Source organism: Antedon bifida, chromosome 9 (genome assembly GCF_963402885.1).
Source record: "Antedon bifida chromosome 9, ecAntBifi1.1, whole genome shotgun sequence".
Taxonomy (NCBI): Eukaryota; Metazoa; Echinodermata; class Crinoidea; order Comatulida; family Antedonidae; genus Antedon; species Antedon bifida.
The window spans coordinates 13,312,615-13,331,037 of NC_136234.1; the positions used below are offsets into that span (position 1 = coordinate 13,312,615).

An 18,423-nucleotide genomic window follows, 5' to 3' on the forward strand; every position below is an offset into this window, starting at 1 on the left:
TAAATAACATATTTTTCTAGATGTCTTCTAACCAAGTGGTACAGATGTGTTCTACTCACAATCTAGAATTAGACTTCTTCTGTTCAACTTGCAAGAAAGCTGCTTGCACAGAATGTGAACATTTTCTGGATTGTCAGCAAAAACATGAAATGATTAAAATGAAGTATGCTATTGATAATTTTAACCAAGAGGCAACTGAAGTACTTAAAATAGCTGAGGAAGTTAAAAATGATTTGGATAAAGCTTTTTATTTGATTACTGAACGTTCATCTCACTTCAAAGATCAAGCAGAGTTATGCAGAAAAGCTATTGAGGTTCAGGAGAAAAAACTTATCCAAGCGGTTAAAGAAAAAAGTGAGAGATTAATTTTGGAACTTGAAGAAAAGGAGAAAAAAATGGAGGAGGGCACCACTGGTCAATTTGAAGATCTTGATGCAAAGAGAGCTCAGGTGAATGATGAAATTAAGTCAGTTAAATTGATACTAAACAAACCAGAAGAATCTAACACTCTTGAAAACTATAAGACAAATATCATTGATAATAAAGATAAGGTTTGTGGTATTCATCAATCACTTCATGAAAGATGTGTTGCACCTAATTTCATTCCATCTACACATACAAATGATTTGATAAACCAAGATGGCATTGGTGATGTGCTAATTGTTAATACCGATTACACAATTGCAGAATCAGACAAAAAATGTACTGTTGCAACAAGACAAACATTTGAAGTTAAAGTATCAAGTCTCAAAGAGGGTGAATTAGAAGCTGTTTTGATTTCTGAATCAGATAAAATATCTGCCACTAAGATCAAACACAATGGAAGTGGAGAGCAAATGATAAAATGTAGATTTGATATTGAAGGTGATTGGCAGATGAAGATAATGGCTGGAGATTATCAGGTCAAAGGATCTCCAGTGAATATTAAGGTGGAACCTCTTGGACTTGTGAATACCATTGATGACATTGCACGGTATAAAAAACATAAAAATGAATACAAAATTATGGGTGTTGCAGTAGACATGGATGGATGTATATTAGTATCAAGTGAGAGCAAAGAGATATTGAAGTTTGACCAATCAGGTAAATTTAAAGGCAAAAAAGAGATGACGCGAACTGTAAGGACAATGCATCAAATGAGTGATGGTAGAATGGTATTCACTGATGATACAACTTCTGTTACATTATATGATGACAATTTTCAAGAAATTCGCAAATTCGGTCGTGGAACATTAAAACATCCATTTGGTGTGACAGTTAACAAGGAAAATGGAGTCTTGTATGTATCTGATTGTAATGCTCACTGTGTTTATAAGTTCAATATCAATAATGGTGATCTGTTAGGGAAGTTTGGTTCAGAAGAAATTAAAATGAAAGAACCACGTCATATAACTTTGAATAAAGATGGAGATCTGATTGTTTGTGACGGGCTAAACAACAGAGTACTAATTTTTGATGAAAATGAAAAAATAGCAAGAAAAATCAAAGGAAGACTTACAATCATAGGACCTTTTGGTGTGGCAGTGGATAAAGAGGAGAACATAATAATATCAAATGCTGAAGTTATAAACTTGTTTGATAGAAATGGTTGTTTTAAGAAGGACATTTACAGAAGAAAGTCTTTGACACGACATGTTTATCAAAGCATATGTGTAATCTCAAACAGACCACGAAAGATAGCTGTGACTGATAGCATAACAAAAGTTGTTAAAATAATCAACTATTAAATGACTTTAATCTATTACTCACTGGATTCAATATAGATACACTGAACCTCTTCATACCCTCTCAATCTTCAAATCACTTCAATGACAAATTTGTAGAATGGTGTAAGTGAAGATTTTAATTTAAGGTCAGGGCAGAATTCTATATTATGCAAATACAGTAGCTATAATTCAGCAACTTACATAGTTTTTGGTCTATCAATGATACATTTGAGAAAACCACTGAGTGGTAACAACAAAGGAAACACCTGTGATTAACACCTCGCTAACAAGATGAAGTACCTAGCTGAGAGTAGTAATACAAAGAGTAAATGTCAGGGTAGAACTTCTTGGACTTTTACATACCATTAATGGTAATGTTATCAGTCAGGTTCAGTTGTTGACACAGGATAGAGATGTCACAGAATTCACACATTACTGGAATGCATCAAATGAGTGATAGAAAATTTCTGCTTAGGGACGTTCACCAAGGTGTGTTATACATTGTGATGATAAGTTTAAAGAAATTGGTATGTTTGGTAAAGGAGTCTTACAAACACCACTTGGTTTGACAGTTAATAAGGAAAATGAAGTCTTGTACATAAACAATTATGATGCTAACAATTTATAATTCTACATCCATAATGGAGATCAAATAGGAGAACTTAAAATCACTCAGCCAGGAGGTTTAACATTATCTAAAGATGGTCATATGATTGTAATTGTGACCCTCTAAACAACAGAAAACTAATCTTTGATGAAAATGACAAGATATTGATAAGCATTGATGACGAAACCATTCCCAATAATGTGGTAGTTGATCAGGAAGGAAACATTATAGTAGCTAGCAATCATAAGTTACAACTTTATGACAAAAATGGCATTTTTATTTTTTGGGGAAATTCAGTGATTAAGCTAAGCTTTATTAATAGTTTACCTCCGCCAAGGAGATATATGTAATCGATCGCGTGTGTCTGTTTGTTTGTTAGCAGGTTTACTTAAAACGTTATTGCAAGATCTTTACCAAAATGAAAACACAGATAGATATGTGGTCAAGGGCCACTCCATTAAATTTTGGAGATAATCTGGACCACTTTTTAGTATTATTTTCAAAAGCCGGCAAGCAGTCTTAAAGTAACAAGTAAACTGAAATTGCATTTTTCCGAGAACTACTTGTCCAAAAGGCAAGAGTTATAATTTGTGATTTGTAATTTTAAAACATAATTTGATTTAATACATAGATATACATTTTTCCGGAGAAATCATATGTACTATAGGAGAATTTTACAGTAGGTGGATGTATGCACTCTCTGAGTGGCTTTCTAGTTTTCTATGTATACTAGCATATAATTACACAATAATTACAATTACATAATAACAGCTTTGAGCGCTCACTGGATAAACCCAGGGGCCCTAGAAATAATGGGGGCTCCTTTCAAACAAAAACTTCATGCAAGCATCTGTGTAATCTCAAAAAGACCACGAAAGATAGCAGTGGAAAATGATGAAGAAGACAATGTTAAAATAAATAATTATTAAATGATTTGATTGAATAATTCAATAGATTTAATATTATAATATAGATACATCACCCATCTCCATTTTCAATGGTCATGGGAGTTACAACGCATATTAAAAATGTAATATGGTACCTTCAGCAATATAAACAATTACTAGATATGTACGGTGACCATCTTATAATGATTTTGAGGTTCGGGAATAAAAAAAATTATAAATTAATATAGTACAATGCAGTACACAAATTTATAAATGGATGTACAGTACCTAGAGGTACATTCAGTAGCGATACAAATTGTGTTATTTTATAAATTTGACATTAATAATGGTGATCAGTTAGAGAAGATTGGTTTAAAAAATAATTAAAATAAAAGATCCACATCATATGTGACTATAAAAATGAACACTGATTGTTTGTGATACGCTAAACCAGAGAGTATTAATTTTTGATGAAAATGAAAAAAAAAGCAAGAAAAATTCAGGGATTCCTAAAGTTTAATTTTCCTTGTGGTGTGGCAATAGATACAGACAAAAATATTATAATATCAGATGAATTTGGGGTACGATTGTTTGATACAAATGGCTGTTTTAACAAAGAAATTTACAAAAGAAAAAATACTTGGAAATTTGCTTATCTCAAACAGACCACGAAAGATACTGTAGCCATGACCGATTGCACATCAAAGGATGTTAAAATAATTAACTATTGAATAAGTTTAATAATTACCTTATAGTATCCCCATTTTACACTTTCTCTGGGAAAAAATTAGAAACAAGTGTTTCTCAACTGATTTGTCATATGGGGTTTATATATCCACCAAAAAAAAGTTCCAGCTCATCTGGCCTGGGGAAAGCCGCCATTTTGGATTTTCAAAATGGCCACCATAAAATACAGGTTTTTGCTCATATCTCCTCTTTTACATCATGCATGGAAATGATTTTGGTGGCAAAGTGTATGTTTTGAGGGTCAAGGAATCTAAATACAGCATTTTGAAGTTCACTCAATGACCGCTATCTTGTTTTTCAAAATGGCCGCCTTAAAATACAGATTTGTGCTTATCTCAGCTTCTACATCATGTATAGACATGATTTTGGTGGCAAAATGTAGGTTTTGACGGTCAAGGAATCCAAATACAGCATTAATTTGAATTTCACCCAATGGCCGCCATTTTGAAAATCAAAATGGCTGCTATAACATTTACAGATTTTTCCTCATATCTCAGCTTCTACATCATATGAACGTAATTTTGGTAGAAAAGTATATGTTTTGAAGGTCAAGGAATTCAAATATAGTATTTTAAAGTTCACCTAATGCCCGCCATTTTGTTTTTCAAAATGGCTGCCATAAAATTTACAGATTTGTCCTCGTACCTCAGCTTCTACATCATGCATGGAAGTGATTTTGGTGGCAATGTTTATGTTTTGAGGGTCAAGAAATCTCAAGAAGTTTGGTCCTAAATGGAATAAGAAGATCTGATCACTTTCCGACTCTGTATTTTAGAATGCTGATTTTTTATTCTGTAACAATCAAAACATAGACTTAGTTATCAAAATCATGTCTTCATTATGTATATGAGCTACGAAATTAGCAAAACCTGTATTTTATGGCGGCCATTTTGAAAAACAAAATGATGGCCATTAAGTGAACTTCAAAAAAATGCTGTAATTGAAATCCTTGACCCTCAAAATATATACATTGCCACCAAAATCACTTCCATACATTATGTGGAAGCTGAGATAAGAGCAAAAATCTGTATTTTTATGGTGGCCATTTTGAAAAACAAAATGGCGGCCATTGAGTGAATTACGAAAATGCTGTTTTCGATTTCTTGACACTCACAACTACACTTTGTCACTAAAATCACGTTCATACACGATGTAGAAGTTGAGATGAGTACAAATCTGTATTTTATGGCGGCCATTTTGAAAAACAAGATGGCGGACATTCAGTAAACTTCAAAATGCTGTATTTGGATTCATTGACCCTCAAAACATATACTTTGCCACCAAAATCATATCCATACATGATGTGGAAGCTGATATATGAGCAAAAATATGTATTTTATGGCGGCCATTTTAAAAATCCAAAATTGCGGCTTTCCCCAGGCCAGATGAGCTGGAACTTTTTTTTGGTGGATATATAGAACCTATATAACTCAAATCAGTTGAGAAACACTTGTTTCTAATTTTTTCCCAGATTGGCCCTTTTTAGACTTAAAATAGGGATACTATTAGATTATATGATTATTTTAATGAAAAAATAATTCTAGTAAATTTTGATTATTTAATTAAAGATGTATTGTCCCTTGAAACACAAAAAATGAAAGTCAAAATATTCTAAATTTAAATTGGCCATATCAAAGTAATATTAAAGTTATTCACTTTAGGTCGAAAATTCGAGCCAAAAACCACAAGTTTACATAATTAACAGGTAAATTAATATGATTACATTTCGTCTGAAAAATCCTGAATTACGAACCCTAATTTAATAACATATTCTCAATTTTACAAACACAAATTTATGACGTCATAAAATATGTACATGTACATATATTTATAATACTAGCGGAAATGTCGGCAGACTTTTCAGCGGAGAGGCAGTAATCATCAATCATCAAGGTGATTGGAAGATGAAGATAATGGCATCAAAATAAGTATAATATCATGGATGTTGCAGTAGACATGGATGGATGTATTTTAGTATCAAGTGATAGCAAAGAGTTATTAAAATTTGACCAATCAGGATCATTTAAGGGCAAAAAAGAGATGACTCAAAATGTACGGACAATGCATCAAATGAGTGATGGTAGAATGGTATTCAGTGATGATACCAATTGTGTTGTATTATCTGATGACAAGTTTCAAGAAATGCGCAAATTTGGTAAAGGAACATTAAAATATCCATTTGGTTTGACAGTTAACAAGGAAAATGAAGTCTTGTATGTCTCTGATTGTAATGCTCACTGTGTTTATAAATTTGATATTACCAATGGTGATCTGTTAGGAGAGATTGGATCAGAAGAAATTAAAATGAGAGAACCATGTCATATAACTTTAAGAAAAGATGGGCATCTGATTGCATGTGATACACTAAGAAACAAAATACTAATTATTGGTGAAAATGAAAAAATAGGAGGATTTAGTTTTCCTTGTGGTGTGGCAGTGGATAAAGAGGAAAACATCATAGTATCAGATCAATTTGGAGTCAGATTGTTTGATAAAAATGGTTGTTTTAACAAAGTAATTTTTCAAAAAAAAACAACTTGGAAAATTGCATATTCTAGCATCTGTGTAATCTCAAACAGACCACGAAAAATAGCTGTGACCGATATCACATCAAAAGATGTTAAAACAATTAACTATTAAATTCACAGGATTTAATTTAGATACCAAACTCTATCCCATACATCTCCAAATTCAATGGACATAAAGGAGCACTTTAAAAACTAAATACAAAAAACATAGTAGCTTCACTAATTCAACTCAATTCAACTTAATATTTATTTCTTCCTTCAAGAAAATGAGGTAAACATAATAAATTCCAGTAAAATATATAACGAGTCAAGAATGAAAAAATTGATGATTAAAAAGTATACAGATATCAATAAAAGGAAGTAGGCAGTGCCCAAGAAGATAGAAATCTTGTGGCGGGCCAGCCTATTTACAGACACAGGTAATACGTCGGACTAATACAATTTAAAATATCAGAATTCAAAATACAGGACGTATGGACAGGGACATAACAAGATAGAAAAAGGAGGGAAAAAACAACAATCAACAGAAAGACAGCAAATCATATCCTGACCAAGAACTTGAAAATAAACTTGTTTGATTATGACGACCTAAATGTCCGGCAGATTTACATCGTATTGCCATAGATTAATACTATTATAGATATTTACTTTCCATTCTGTAGCTCACAGTACACATTCAAGACCTAGTGATATCAATCTGACTATCCCAGACATTTTTCTGACTGCTCGTTTTCTTGCAGCTGGACTAATAATCTGGAACAATTAGCTGAGTAACATTAAAAATGTGGATGACTACAATCAGCTACAATTTAAGACTTTTTATTTCACCAAATGTCATAACAGTGCCACTGATTTATGAGCTTATCATAGAATGAGCACTATATGTATTAATGTTGAAATATAAGTATACAGTATATTCTAACATTCCAAATATTATACATTACTGTTGAAATATTATTTTTTAACAATATCATTTTTTATTACTTATAATGGAATCCTTTGTTGTTGTTTTTTCTATATAAGGCAAGGGTCAATATTTAACCAAATATTTACTACTTCATTTCGCTATTAAATTGATATTGTTTATTGCACAATGTAACATTTTATTATATGATAAATGTACTCCAACCAAGTATGATTGTTTTAGAGATATCAAAAATATGATTTGAGATGTTGGTATTACTACATTTAATGTCTAAAATAGTTGGAGCAAAACATTTTCCATAATTAATTTAATTAAGTTTATTTATCTAATGACAGTTTGGAGAGGCCAGATAGTTGTTAGGCTAGCAGCTTATAAAGCAGGCTCCCCTTTAAATAATCACAAAGACAAACATAATACACAAGATGCTCTACACAAACAAAGTCTTATAACAAGTGTATGGGAGTGAAGTTGTTCTGTCATGAGAAAAAAAAACCTTCCACCTGACAGGATTTGAACTCAGGACCCTGTGATCAGTGTACCCAAACAGCAGATATATTTAATCAAGTTTGTAGGACAAATGTTGTTGTGTTAAAATGGTTAGAAAACTTGTTAACCTCTTGAATAAACATTGTAAAGCACATAAAAGATTAAAGTACAACAATAAAATTTACCTGTTTTTAAATCACTACGCCAACACTAAACAAGACGGAAAAATTACACCTCTAGTAAAATGCAAAAATTAATGATAAATTTATATTTAATATAATAGGTATTTTCCATTTTTCAAAATATCAATGAATTTCTTGAAAATTATAATGTAACTTTTTCTGGTCTACATTTCTAAACACTTTACCATTTATTGTGTTATGTATTGACTGCTGAGTAAACAAATAAGATAAAAGATTATAGCAACTTTGTACCAGGTCGAGATTGTGTCCATAAACTCTCTTTTTCTTGTTCAAGAACAACGTATTAAAACATAGGTAAGTACAGTAAAACTTTTTTCTGTAATTACTTTTTGCTAGTCGGTGTGAAAGGCATACCTCTATCTTTTTTAATGTTAAACATGCAGTAGTCTTTACATCAATTTACATAAATATTTTAAAGAATAAATGTATATGATTTCAATTAATACAATTTTATAATTATAAAAACGTGTATTTGTGTAAAAGAAATTATACACATTGAAACTGTTATACCATGACCTGTACCATTCTCTAATTTGATATTGTCAAATTTGATGTTACAATTACGTAGTTAGTCACCTAAACTTTTATCAAAATTAACAATAATTCAGTGTTGGGATCTGATTATAGCAACATCGGTCGTCATTTACACATTTTTTTATTTGCATTTTTAGGAATAGATATTATTAATTAAGTTATAGGCTACTTTTTACCGCAAAGCCTACATGGAAAAGTAGATACTACTATACTAGTAATTGTGATGAGTAACAAGATATTTTATTGTATTTTCTAGATGGCTTCTAACATGGTGGTACAGATGTGTTCTACTCATAATCTAGAATTAGAGTTCTTCTGTTCAACTTGCAAGAAAGCTGCTTGCACAGAATGTGAAAATGATTAAAATGAAGAAGGCTATTGATACTTTTAACCAAAAGAACCTAACACTCTTGCGAACTATAAGACAAATATCATTGATGTTAAAGATAAGGTTTTTGTTATTCATCAATCATTTGACGGAAGATGTATTGCACCTAATTGACTGAATAACTCAATGGATTTAATATAGATACATCAAACTTCTTCTTTTCAATGGACCATGAGAGTCACAACTGATATTTTTAAAAATCAAGAAATACGACAGAACCTTCAGCAATGGCAAATCTGTAGACTGGTTAACTGAACTCATTGCCATTAACAGATACTATAATATAACACACCTGATTGTATTCTTACAATTTGATTGGTTAATTATGCATCATTTACGTGTCATTTGGAACTATATTAGCTCTTCCTAACGGAAAAGTGATGGTGCAATTAAGGCGCTCTAATGCACATTCAGATTTATGTAAACATTTTGAGAATTTTTGCCACGAAATGTTGTTGACTGATCGGAAATCAACTTGTTAATAATATTAAACGCTTGAGTAGAACACAATTAGTTTAACTTGATAACTAAGCTCATTCCAATTATACAATACTGTTTCAATCTTCTTTTTAAAAATTATCATTTTATTATCCTTTGTCTTGTTATCAAAAAGTGATTAGGAAATACATTACAGGAAACATATTAATTATAAAAATATTCAGCAATCACACAGGTTAGTTAGTTTTTAATATTCAGCAATCACACAGGTTAGTTAGTTTTTAATATTCAGCAATCACACAGGTTAGTTAGTTTTTAATATTCAGCAATCACACAGGTTAGTTAGTTTTTAATATTCAGCAATCACACAGGTTAGTTAGTTTTTAATATTCAGCAATCACACAGGTTAGTTAGTTTTTAATATTCAGCAATCACACAGGTTAGTTAGTTTTTAATATTCAGCAATCACACAGGTTAGTTAGTTTTTAATATTCAGCAATCACACAGGTTAGTTAGTTTTTAATATTCAGCAATCACACAGGTTAGTTAGTTTTTAATATTCAGCAATCACACAGGTTAGTTAGTTTTTAATATTCAGCAATCACACAGGTTAGTTAGTTTTTTAATATTCAGCAATCACACAGGTTAGTTAGTTTTTAATATTCAGCAATCACACAAGTTAGTTAGTTCTTCAAATCATAATGCATGTCATTAAATTGCTATTGTTCATATAGCATTTTATTATATACTACAAATTATGATTGTTTTACAAATATTAAAAATAAGGATTGAAGTTTTGGGATCACTGTGAATTAGTTTTCCACTCTCAATATAAATGAATTTTCTTGAATGTTTTTGAATAAACTCTATCTAAATTTCTTCAAAGCCTTGTATATTGTTTAGCAAAGCAATGTAGCAGAGGCCTGTGGCTATAATATTGACTTTCTAGCTAGCTGGTTTTAAATTAAAATAAAGCTTCTGACTGTAAGAAATATCTTAATCTTTAAAATTAATATCTATTGACATGCATTGTTGTTGTTCAGATAACTTCAAAGGGAACCTGTCAACCATGACGAAAATATTGTGTATACAGCTCCAATGTATTGAAAATGTATCTTATCAATTTAAATAATAACAATAGACGAATATACAGATGTGCTTAATAAAAACCAGTCAATAAATAGTCACAATGATAAGGCTGTTGTAGGCGTCTATAAATTTTCTTTTCTAGTTCTAAAGTCGAAAAAGCTGCGTTACAGTAAGTAAGTGCATTTTTTGTAGAATCTGATTCTTAAGTAATATTATACTAGTAATAGTAGTATGAAAAAGTAGCTTCTTCTGGCTGTAATTTTCAAGTAGGCTGACATATTTCACAATATGAAGGTGTGGTTTAATCATGTGATTCACCGGCTAATGGTGGTTTACTTTCATTGCCATCTCAACATCCCTTTGGGTCATAATCTGCCCAGATACAGTTAAGTAACAATTTTTTTTTAATTCAATACTTTTTTTAATAAACACCTATGGAAGCCAAACCCGTACATTTTTCAGCGCTTAGAGGCATTTTTCGTTATATTAAATTTAACTTTATTATTATTTACAGAGAGTGGATAACCTAATTAAAGTTTCGAAATGTGTTTATATAATAAATAACACATCTATTTTTCTAGATGGCTTCTAACCAAGTGATACAGATGTGTTCTACTCATAATCTAGAATTAGAGTTCTTCTGTTCAACTTGCAAGAAAGCTGCTTGCACAGAATGTGAACATTTTGTGGATTGTCAGCAAAAACATGAAATGATTAAAATGAAGTATGCTATTTGTAATTTTAATCAAGAAACAGCTGAAGTACTCAAAATAGCTGAGGAAGTTAAAAAGGATTTGGAGGAAACATTTGATTTAATTAGTAAGAGATCATCTTACTTTACAAATCAAGCAGAGATATGCAAAAAAGCTATTGAGGTTCAGGAGAAGAAACTTATCAAAGCGGTTCAAGAAAAAAGTAAGAAATTAATTTTTGAACTGGAAGAAAAGCAAAAAACCATGGATGAAGATATCGCTGGTCAAATTGATGATTTGGATGCAAAGAGAGATCAGGTGAATACTAAAATTAAATCAGTCAATTTAATACAAAACAAACCAGATGAATCTAACACTCTTGCAAACTACAAGACAAATATCATTGATGTCAAAGATAAGGTTTGTGGTATTCATCAATCATTTGATGAAAGATGTGTTGCACCTAATTTTATTCCATCTACACATATAAATGATTTGATAAACCAAGATGACATTGGTGAAGTGTTAATTGTTAATACCGATTACACAATTGCAGAATCAGACAAACAATTTACTGCCGCAAAAGGACAACCATTTAAAGTTAAAGTATCAAGTCTCAAAGAGGGCGTGATTACAGCTATTTTTTCGATTTCTGAATCTGATCAAGTATCTACCACTAAGTTTAAACATCAGGGAAGAGGAGAGGAAACAATAAAAGGTATATGTCATAGTGAAGGTGATTGGCAGATGAAGTTCAGTGCTGGAGGTTATCAGGTTAAAGGATCTCCAGTGAATATTAAGGTGGAACCTCTTGGACTTGTGTATACCATTGATAACATTGGACAGTATAAAGACCATCAAAATAAGTCTTACATCATGGATGTTGCAGTAGACATGGATGGATGTATATTAGTATCAAGTGAGAGCAAAGAGTTATTAAAATTTGACCAATCGGGTTCATATAAAGGCAAAAAAGAGATGGCACATAATGTACGGACAATGCATCAAATGAGTGATGGTAGAATGGTATTTAGTACTTCCACAAATCGCATCATATTATGTGATAATGAGTTTCACGAAATTCGCAAATTTGGTGAAGGAACATTAACATGTCCATTTGGCTTGACAGTTAACAAGGAAAATGGAGTCTTGTATGTATCTGATGCTAATGCTAATTGTGTTTATAAGTTCAATATCAATAATGGTGATCTCTTAGGGAAGATTGGTTCAGAAGAAATTAAAATGAAAGGACCGTATCATATAACTTTGACTAAAGATGGACATCTGATTGTTTGTTCCTGGCATAATAACAGAGTAATAATTTTTGATGAAAATGAAAAAATAGCAAAAAAAATCAAAGGAACACTTACGATCATAGGACCTTTTGGTGTGGCAGTGGATAACGAGGAAAACATTATAATATCAAATGATGGTTTTATAAACTTGTTTGATAAAAATGGTTGTTATAAGATGGACATTTACAGAAGCAAGTTAACTCTGAAACAAGATTATCAAAGCATTTGTATAATCTCAAACAGACCACGAAAGATAGCAGTGGCTGATAGTGTATCAAAAGTTGTTAAAATAATTAACTATTGAATGAGTCTCACTGGACTCAGTATAGATATACTGAACCCCTTCACATCCCTCCCTTTCTTCAAACCACTTTAATGACAAATTTGTACACTGGTTTCAGTTTAAGGCCAGGGTAGAATTCAATGTAATGCAAATAGCAACAATTCAGTGATTTTGCACATATTTGTTGGTCGAAACCTTGCTAACAAGATGAAATGGTTAATTTGACATTTGACAACAGTTTTGCTTTAAAGGTTAAGTTACAATTACCTAAAAATATTATTGATCTCACCAATAAACAGTGGCTTAACGGCTATGAGCGCTCACTGGATAAACCCAGGGGCCCCAGAGTTTACATGGGCTCCTGAGTAGGGCCCAGGGAAAAGAAACAGGAATTTAAAAATGTTTAAAAAGGCTAAAAACGCCTGATGTCTTCAGTGTTGGAGGGCCACTTAGCGTTCCTAAACCAGGGGCGTCAGGTCTGTTCATCACTGCTAATAATTTATCAATGGAAAACAAACACCCATCAATTGGCCTTTTATTGATCTTTTAAGGGAAAGTCAGCATTATAGCTCACAACGTTTTCCATCTGAGGATTCGCGCATAGTCTTTGTAACCTGATTGAATGTTCACCTCGTTGAAAAGCAAATTCAATAGAACAGCCATCTCAGTTGAAAAACAGTTTAAAATTAGTCTTGAATTAATATTGAAATACTGTACAAAAAGAGTGTATACTCACCAAGGCATAGAATAAAGGATCAAAGAATTTATCCAAATGTGATTTAAATCTTCTCTTATCTATATTTTTGGCTATGACTGGTAGCTGTGTAAATAATGAAATATACCAGACCATTAAAAATTGTACTTGTATAAATAATAAATGTTGATAAGTTGAATTTTTTTATGTGTTTGTCTCTGAATGTTGTCTGGTCTGTGTGTAAATTTAATGATAGGTACCTAAACTGGTCGCTGAACCACCCTGGTATATGATGCAGAATGTATTCAGCATCAAGTCAACCCCAACGAACCCGTATACTTGTAGAAGGTCTAATGAGCAGACCGTTACTAGGGTGTCTCTTCATGACGTGAGAGGGCGATATTTTGATTAATCTAGAACATTTACAAGGGTTGGTATTTTGCAAAAATCATTGTGAAATGAAAATTTATTCGGACACGACACAGGTTTGTTCTAAGCTCGGCGGTGTAAAAGGGATATAGTACTGTATTATAAACATGCTGGTTCTAATAATACCTTAAACTATTGAACATTTGGGTCTTTATACTCAACCTCAGAACAGCAATTTGTTAATAGTAACAAACTGGTTTTGCACCACATTACAACTACAGTAGAAATCATATTGAGACATGTCTGTAAATGAAGGGACACACTCCTGCTAAACTAACATGGAAAATTATATGTTAAAAGGGAAACTTTGTTTGGTCCCGAAGGTGTCTCCTTATTTAAATATTCACCTGTTTACAAATGGTCTCTAACAGACACACATGCTGCGTGTAGCTTTGTTTCCTGCCACACTCGGCAACAGATGGCAATAAATCTGAAACAGTTTCCTCCATTGACTTTATTAATGAAATTTCGGACAGTAGATATATGCACCTGAAGGAAGATATCAAGATATAAATACAATATTATTTTAATTCTAAATATATATATAATATAACCAGAATATTGTTATAGTGTCCTTTGACTAAAGCTCTGTCTACACTGATGGACATGATGATGTCATATCACTAACATATTTGGAATATCACTACCATATTTGGGCACATCACACTTTTTTTGTCAGACTAGTTTGATAGTGTAGACAGAGCTTAAGGATTACGAAAAAATATTCTACTGCTGTTACTGCAGCAACTACAATTTTTTTCTAAAATAAAGTATGATTTTAGTATACTTCAGTAAAAGTTTATGAAGCAGTAGCTGCAATAAACTGTAAAAGCTGCTAAATAATTGCAAAACAAAATTTAATTACTGCAGTAGAACATGGTCCCTACATACTATATTGACTTACCCATCGCACGCTTCCCATGGTTCACTTGGTCTTCTAAACTGGTGATCCATACAACCTCCTTTGCTGCCTCTGCCCATCTTTGGGGCCAATGACCCACATGAATACATCTAAACAAAACAAAAAATATATAAATTCCCACACAAGCGCTGCTAAATTGTAACACAGGATTTTAAACTGTTACATGAAATATTATAGTATTGTGATAGAGCTAGGATTTGTACTAAGGACAGTGGGATTGTGTGTGTTTTCTCTTCACAAAACTCAAGAAGTTAAGGTTTATGTGTAAAAGTATATAAACACACTCAATATCATAACTTGAGAATTAAACAAAATTACAGCTCAAAAAGCATTCCACCAGGGAGAGGGACCATTGAATAAGACTGAATCACATCAGCCAATAAGGTATACCAGTTTGCAGCCAACACAGACATTATTCACTTTGCCATTTTAAACAAATATATGCTTTATTATGTCCTTCGTAATATTTTATGATATTCTTTTTATATACTAAATATTTGTGAACTTTTTGAGGAGTCCTTCCCTCTTCGCCTCACTTAGCTATCACCTAGTTTACACTGTAGTAGTTTGATATTATCACTATGGGGAATTCTCACCTGTTTATTTGAATGTAACTCCATATCATTGTCTCTAAGACGTTTGACAACACCAAAGGTTGCTGGGTCTTTATCCAGACTACTGTACCTAGCTGATGACTCTGCTTGCTGCTCAAGACCTGCTATGCCTTCTTTGATCTTTTCAAATAAAATCTTTATTGCATCTTCTCCTAAAATAGAAAAAGAAACCAATTCGTAATAATTCTATTGATAGATAGCGTTGAAAATGTATTTCTTTAGCTGTAAACATTAAATCAATTGAATTTATTTTAATTATTTATTCAAATTGTTCACAAACACAAAACAAACAGATATGAAAGGAAAGTAAAGATCAAACTATGCTATTTTCTTTCAATTGATTTATTTACTTATACATTGTTAGTTTTTTTCTTTTATAATTGTTCATTCATTTATTTTTACCCAGATGAGTTTTTTAACATATTCTACTCTCTTGTTACCGATTTTATTTAACTTTTTATTAGTGTACAAAACATTTTATTATTTCATATATTGTATTTATTCATCATTATCATTGGCTTTGAGGATGAAATCATGATTATTTCCAACATCTGTCTCACTATGAGGAACGTGTATCTGTTGGAGTATTCTATTCATGTCTTTTTTCTCTTCTTTTAGTGTTTGAATGTTTTCAATTGTGCAGACAATTTCTTCACAATGGTACAGTGATCAGTTTATTATTAGATGGTAAACAATATTGCTTTATGTATTTTTGTAGAAATATATGGAATTTTATTTTATTTATCATTTTGTATTAATTATAATAAAATTGGGAAAAAAGGCATTTTTGCCAGTTCAGTCGTACAAAAGATAAACATTCTATAAATGTATTTCATACTAACCATAAGCTTTGGCAACATTTCCAAGAGCAACAGCAGCTCCTTGTCTTACAGACGGAATGTTATCAGCAAGATTTCCAAAGAACAGGGGATATAGAGCATCCATAGATGACCTGCAAAATTAATTTAAAGTAAGTAACAAAACAGACTAAAATAGTTAATATTGAATTAATAATAAAGAACAACCACCACCAGGGATAAAAGTGAAAACGGATACATAATTGTGATCAATGGCCGTATTCACCAGTCACACTTAAGTGAGATAACTCAATGAATTGCCCTTAAATTGTATTCACTTAAGTTTCCCTTAGCCACAGTGTGAATGGTGAATACGGCCATTGGATCCTGTCAAAAATTTAATGGAGTTAACAATTATGTACCTTGCGCAATGAACATGCAAAAATATGCACATTCATGGTTTTAATGTGCAATAATTTAGTAATAATGCATTATTTTGTCTATAATTATAGATTGTATGAGCAAGTTATTCCAAATATTGTATGATGATGATCTGAAGTTTGAGCACATTTTTAAAGAAAACTGCTTAATCACATAACTATTGGCTGTTTATCTCTTAAGTCTTTAAGGTAGAAATTTAAAATCCGTTCAGTAGTTTTAACGTAACTTGCTATTAAAACAGACAAGTAAACAGAGGGGATTTTAAAACCTCCTTGGCGGTGGTAATAAGACATACTTTGATTCCTCTGGAAAACACAATATGAAGTTTCCACAAGCAATGCAGGCAGCATCCCTCACAGGCCAGCTCTCATCTCTGAAGCAGTCCAAAAGAGCTTTTAGAAGTTCTTCTACGTGAGGTCTCACCACTTCTTTATCAATCTACAGTGCATAATATTCAAACAATAATAATAATGGATGGACGGATACATTTCTATAGTGACAACTCTCTGAAACTAGTGGACAACTGTAAATAAAATATCGGGATAAATTACGAAAGCATCAACAGAGCACGACAACAATGGTTGTACCTCTCACTTTCAAATGGTGGCAAAGGTGGAAAATGCGTTTAGGCTACTCCCACGATCAGGAGAGTGATGAAGTCTACTAAAAAAGACAACAGCTTTTATCAGGGTCATTCATGATTAGCTGAGCCTACCAAACAGCACTCAGTTTAATGATAAATACAAAGGACAGACAGTATTATGTTTAATCCACTTTCTGGTTGGAGTGTTTGATTTACAGTTTTGTGCCAAATATCTTTAAAGATATATTGTCGCCCTAAAAAAATATTTTTTTAACATTTTTTTTTTGAATATGTTATTTTAATGTCACATAATAGTTATTCACTCTCACAAAAAATTGGGTCTGAAAAAAATGTATTTACCTGAGAAAAATGTAATTTAAAGCAAAAAATGGTCAAATTGTCTGGAAGACAATGAGTTTTTGGGTAATTTAACTGTTTATTTTGTCTTTTTATAGGTGAAATAATTTTTTCCCCCCGTTTTTTTCTTATGGAAGTGAACAACTTCATTAAAACTGCAAAATGGCCTATTCAAAGTCCGATTTTAAAAATCTTTATTTTTCATGATTTTTGGGGACGATACATCTTTAAAGTACAGTAGTTCACAATTATGACAATTTTCGCAAAATGTCAGAGTAATATTGTTAGCATATAACTCTTTGTATATCAGACTAACGTGCCACAGTTCTGCTAAAAAAGGGCTTTTCAGATAACATACCTTTGAGCCTAGCTCGGCAATACATGCACAGGCCGCCTCTCGTACAGCATGGTTATCAGCTAATGTCTGTGCTATGTAATACATAACCTGAACAACAACAAAATGATTAAAATATTATTTTTAATTATATCAAACAAATTTGTAAGCATGGTTCCCAGTAGCGACGCAACCTACGCAAGAAAATAATAACTACAGTATGTTTGCCCCGCCTGTGTGAAATCAAACCTGCTTATTAGTTGCACGTCAACATGAACTTTGACCTGGTTCATACTTGGCTACACGCCGTACTATATTTTCCATCTAGTGATTGTACATTAAGGCTCTTTTTTCTTTTCTTAATATTTCATTTTATTATGCGCTATAAGTGTAAATTATTGTTATTAATATAATTATTTAGCACAACAACAATACTTAGATAGG

General features: G+C 31.9%; 1 protein-coding gene across 1 annotated transcript in view; it reads right to left on the reverse strand.

Moving 5' to 3' along the window:
* LOC144852148 (uncharacterized) overlaps positions 1–18,423 on the reverse strand; it is an 83,994-nt gene that overhangs the window by 52,400 nt on the left and 13,171 nt on the right. The window contains exons 8-14 of the mRNA XM_078709893.1: positions 18,004–18,090; positions 17,001–17,143; positions 16,310–16,419; positions 15,450–15,619; positions 14,836–14,942; positions 14,279–14,420; positions 13,545–13,628 (exon numbers count right to left, since the gene is read on the reverse strand). Of these exons, the coding sequence (XP_078566019.1) occupies positions 13,545–13,628; positions 14,279–14,420; positions 14,836–14,942; positions 15,450–15,619; positions 16,310–16,419; positions 17,001–17,143; positions 18,004–18,090 (843 nt within the window). The remainder of the gene's footprint in view (positions 1–13,544; positions 13,629–14,278; positions 14,421–14,835; positions 14,943–15,449; positions 15,620–16,309; positions 16,420–17,000; positions 17,144–18,003; positions 18,091–18,423) is intronic.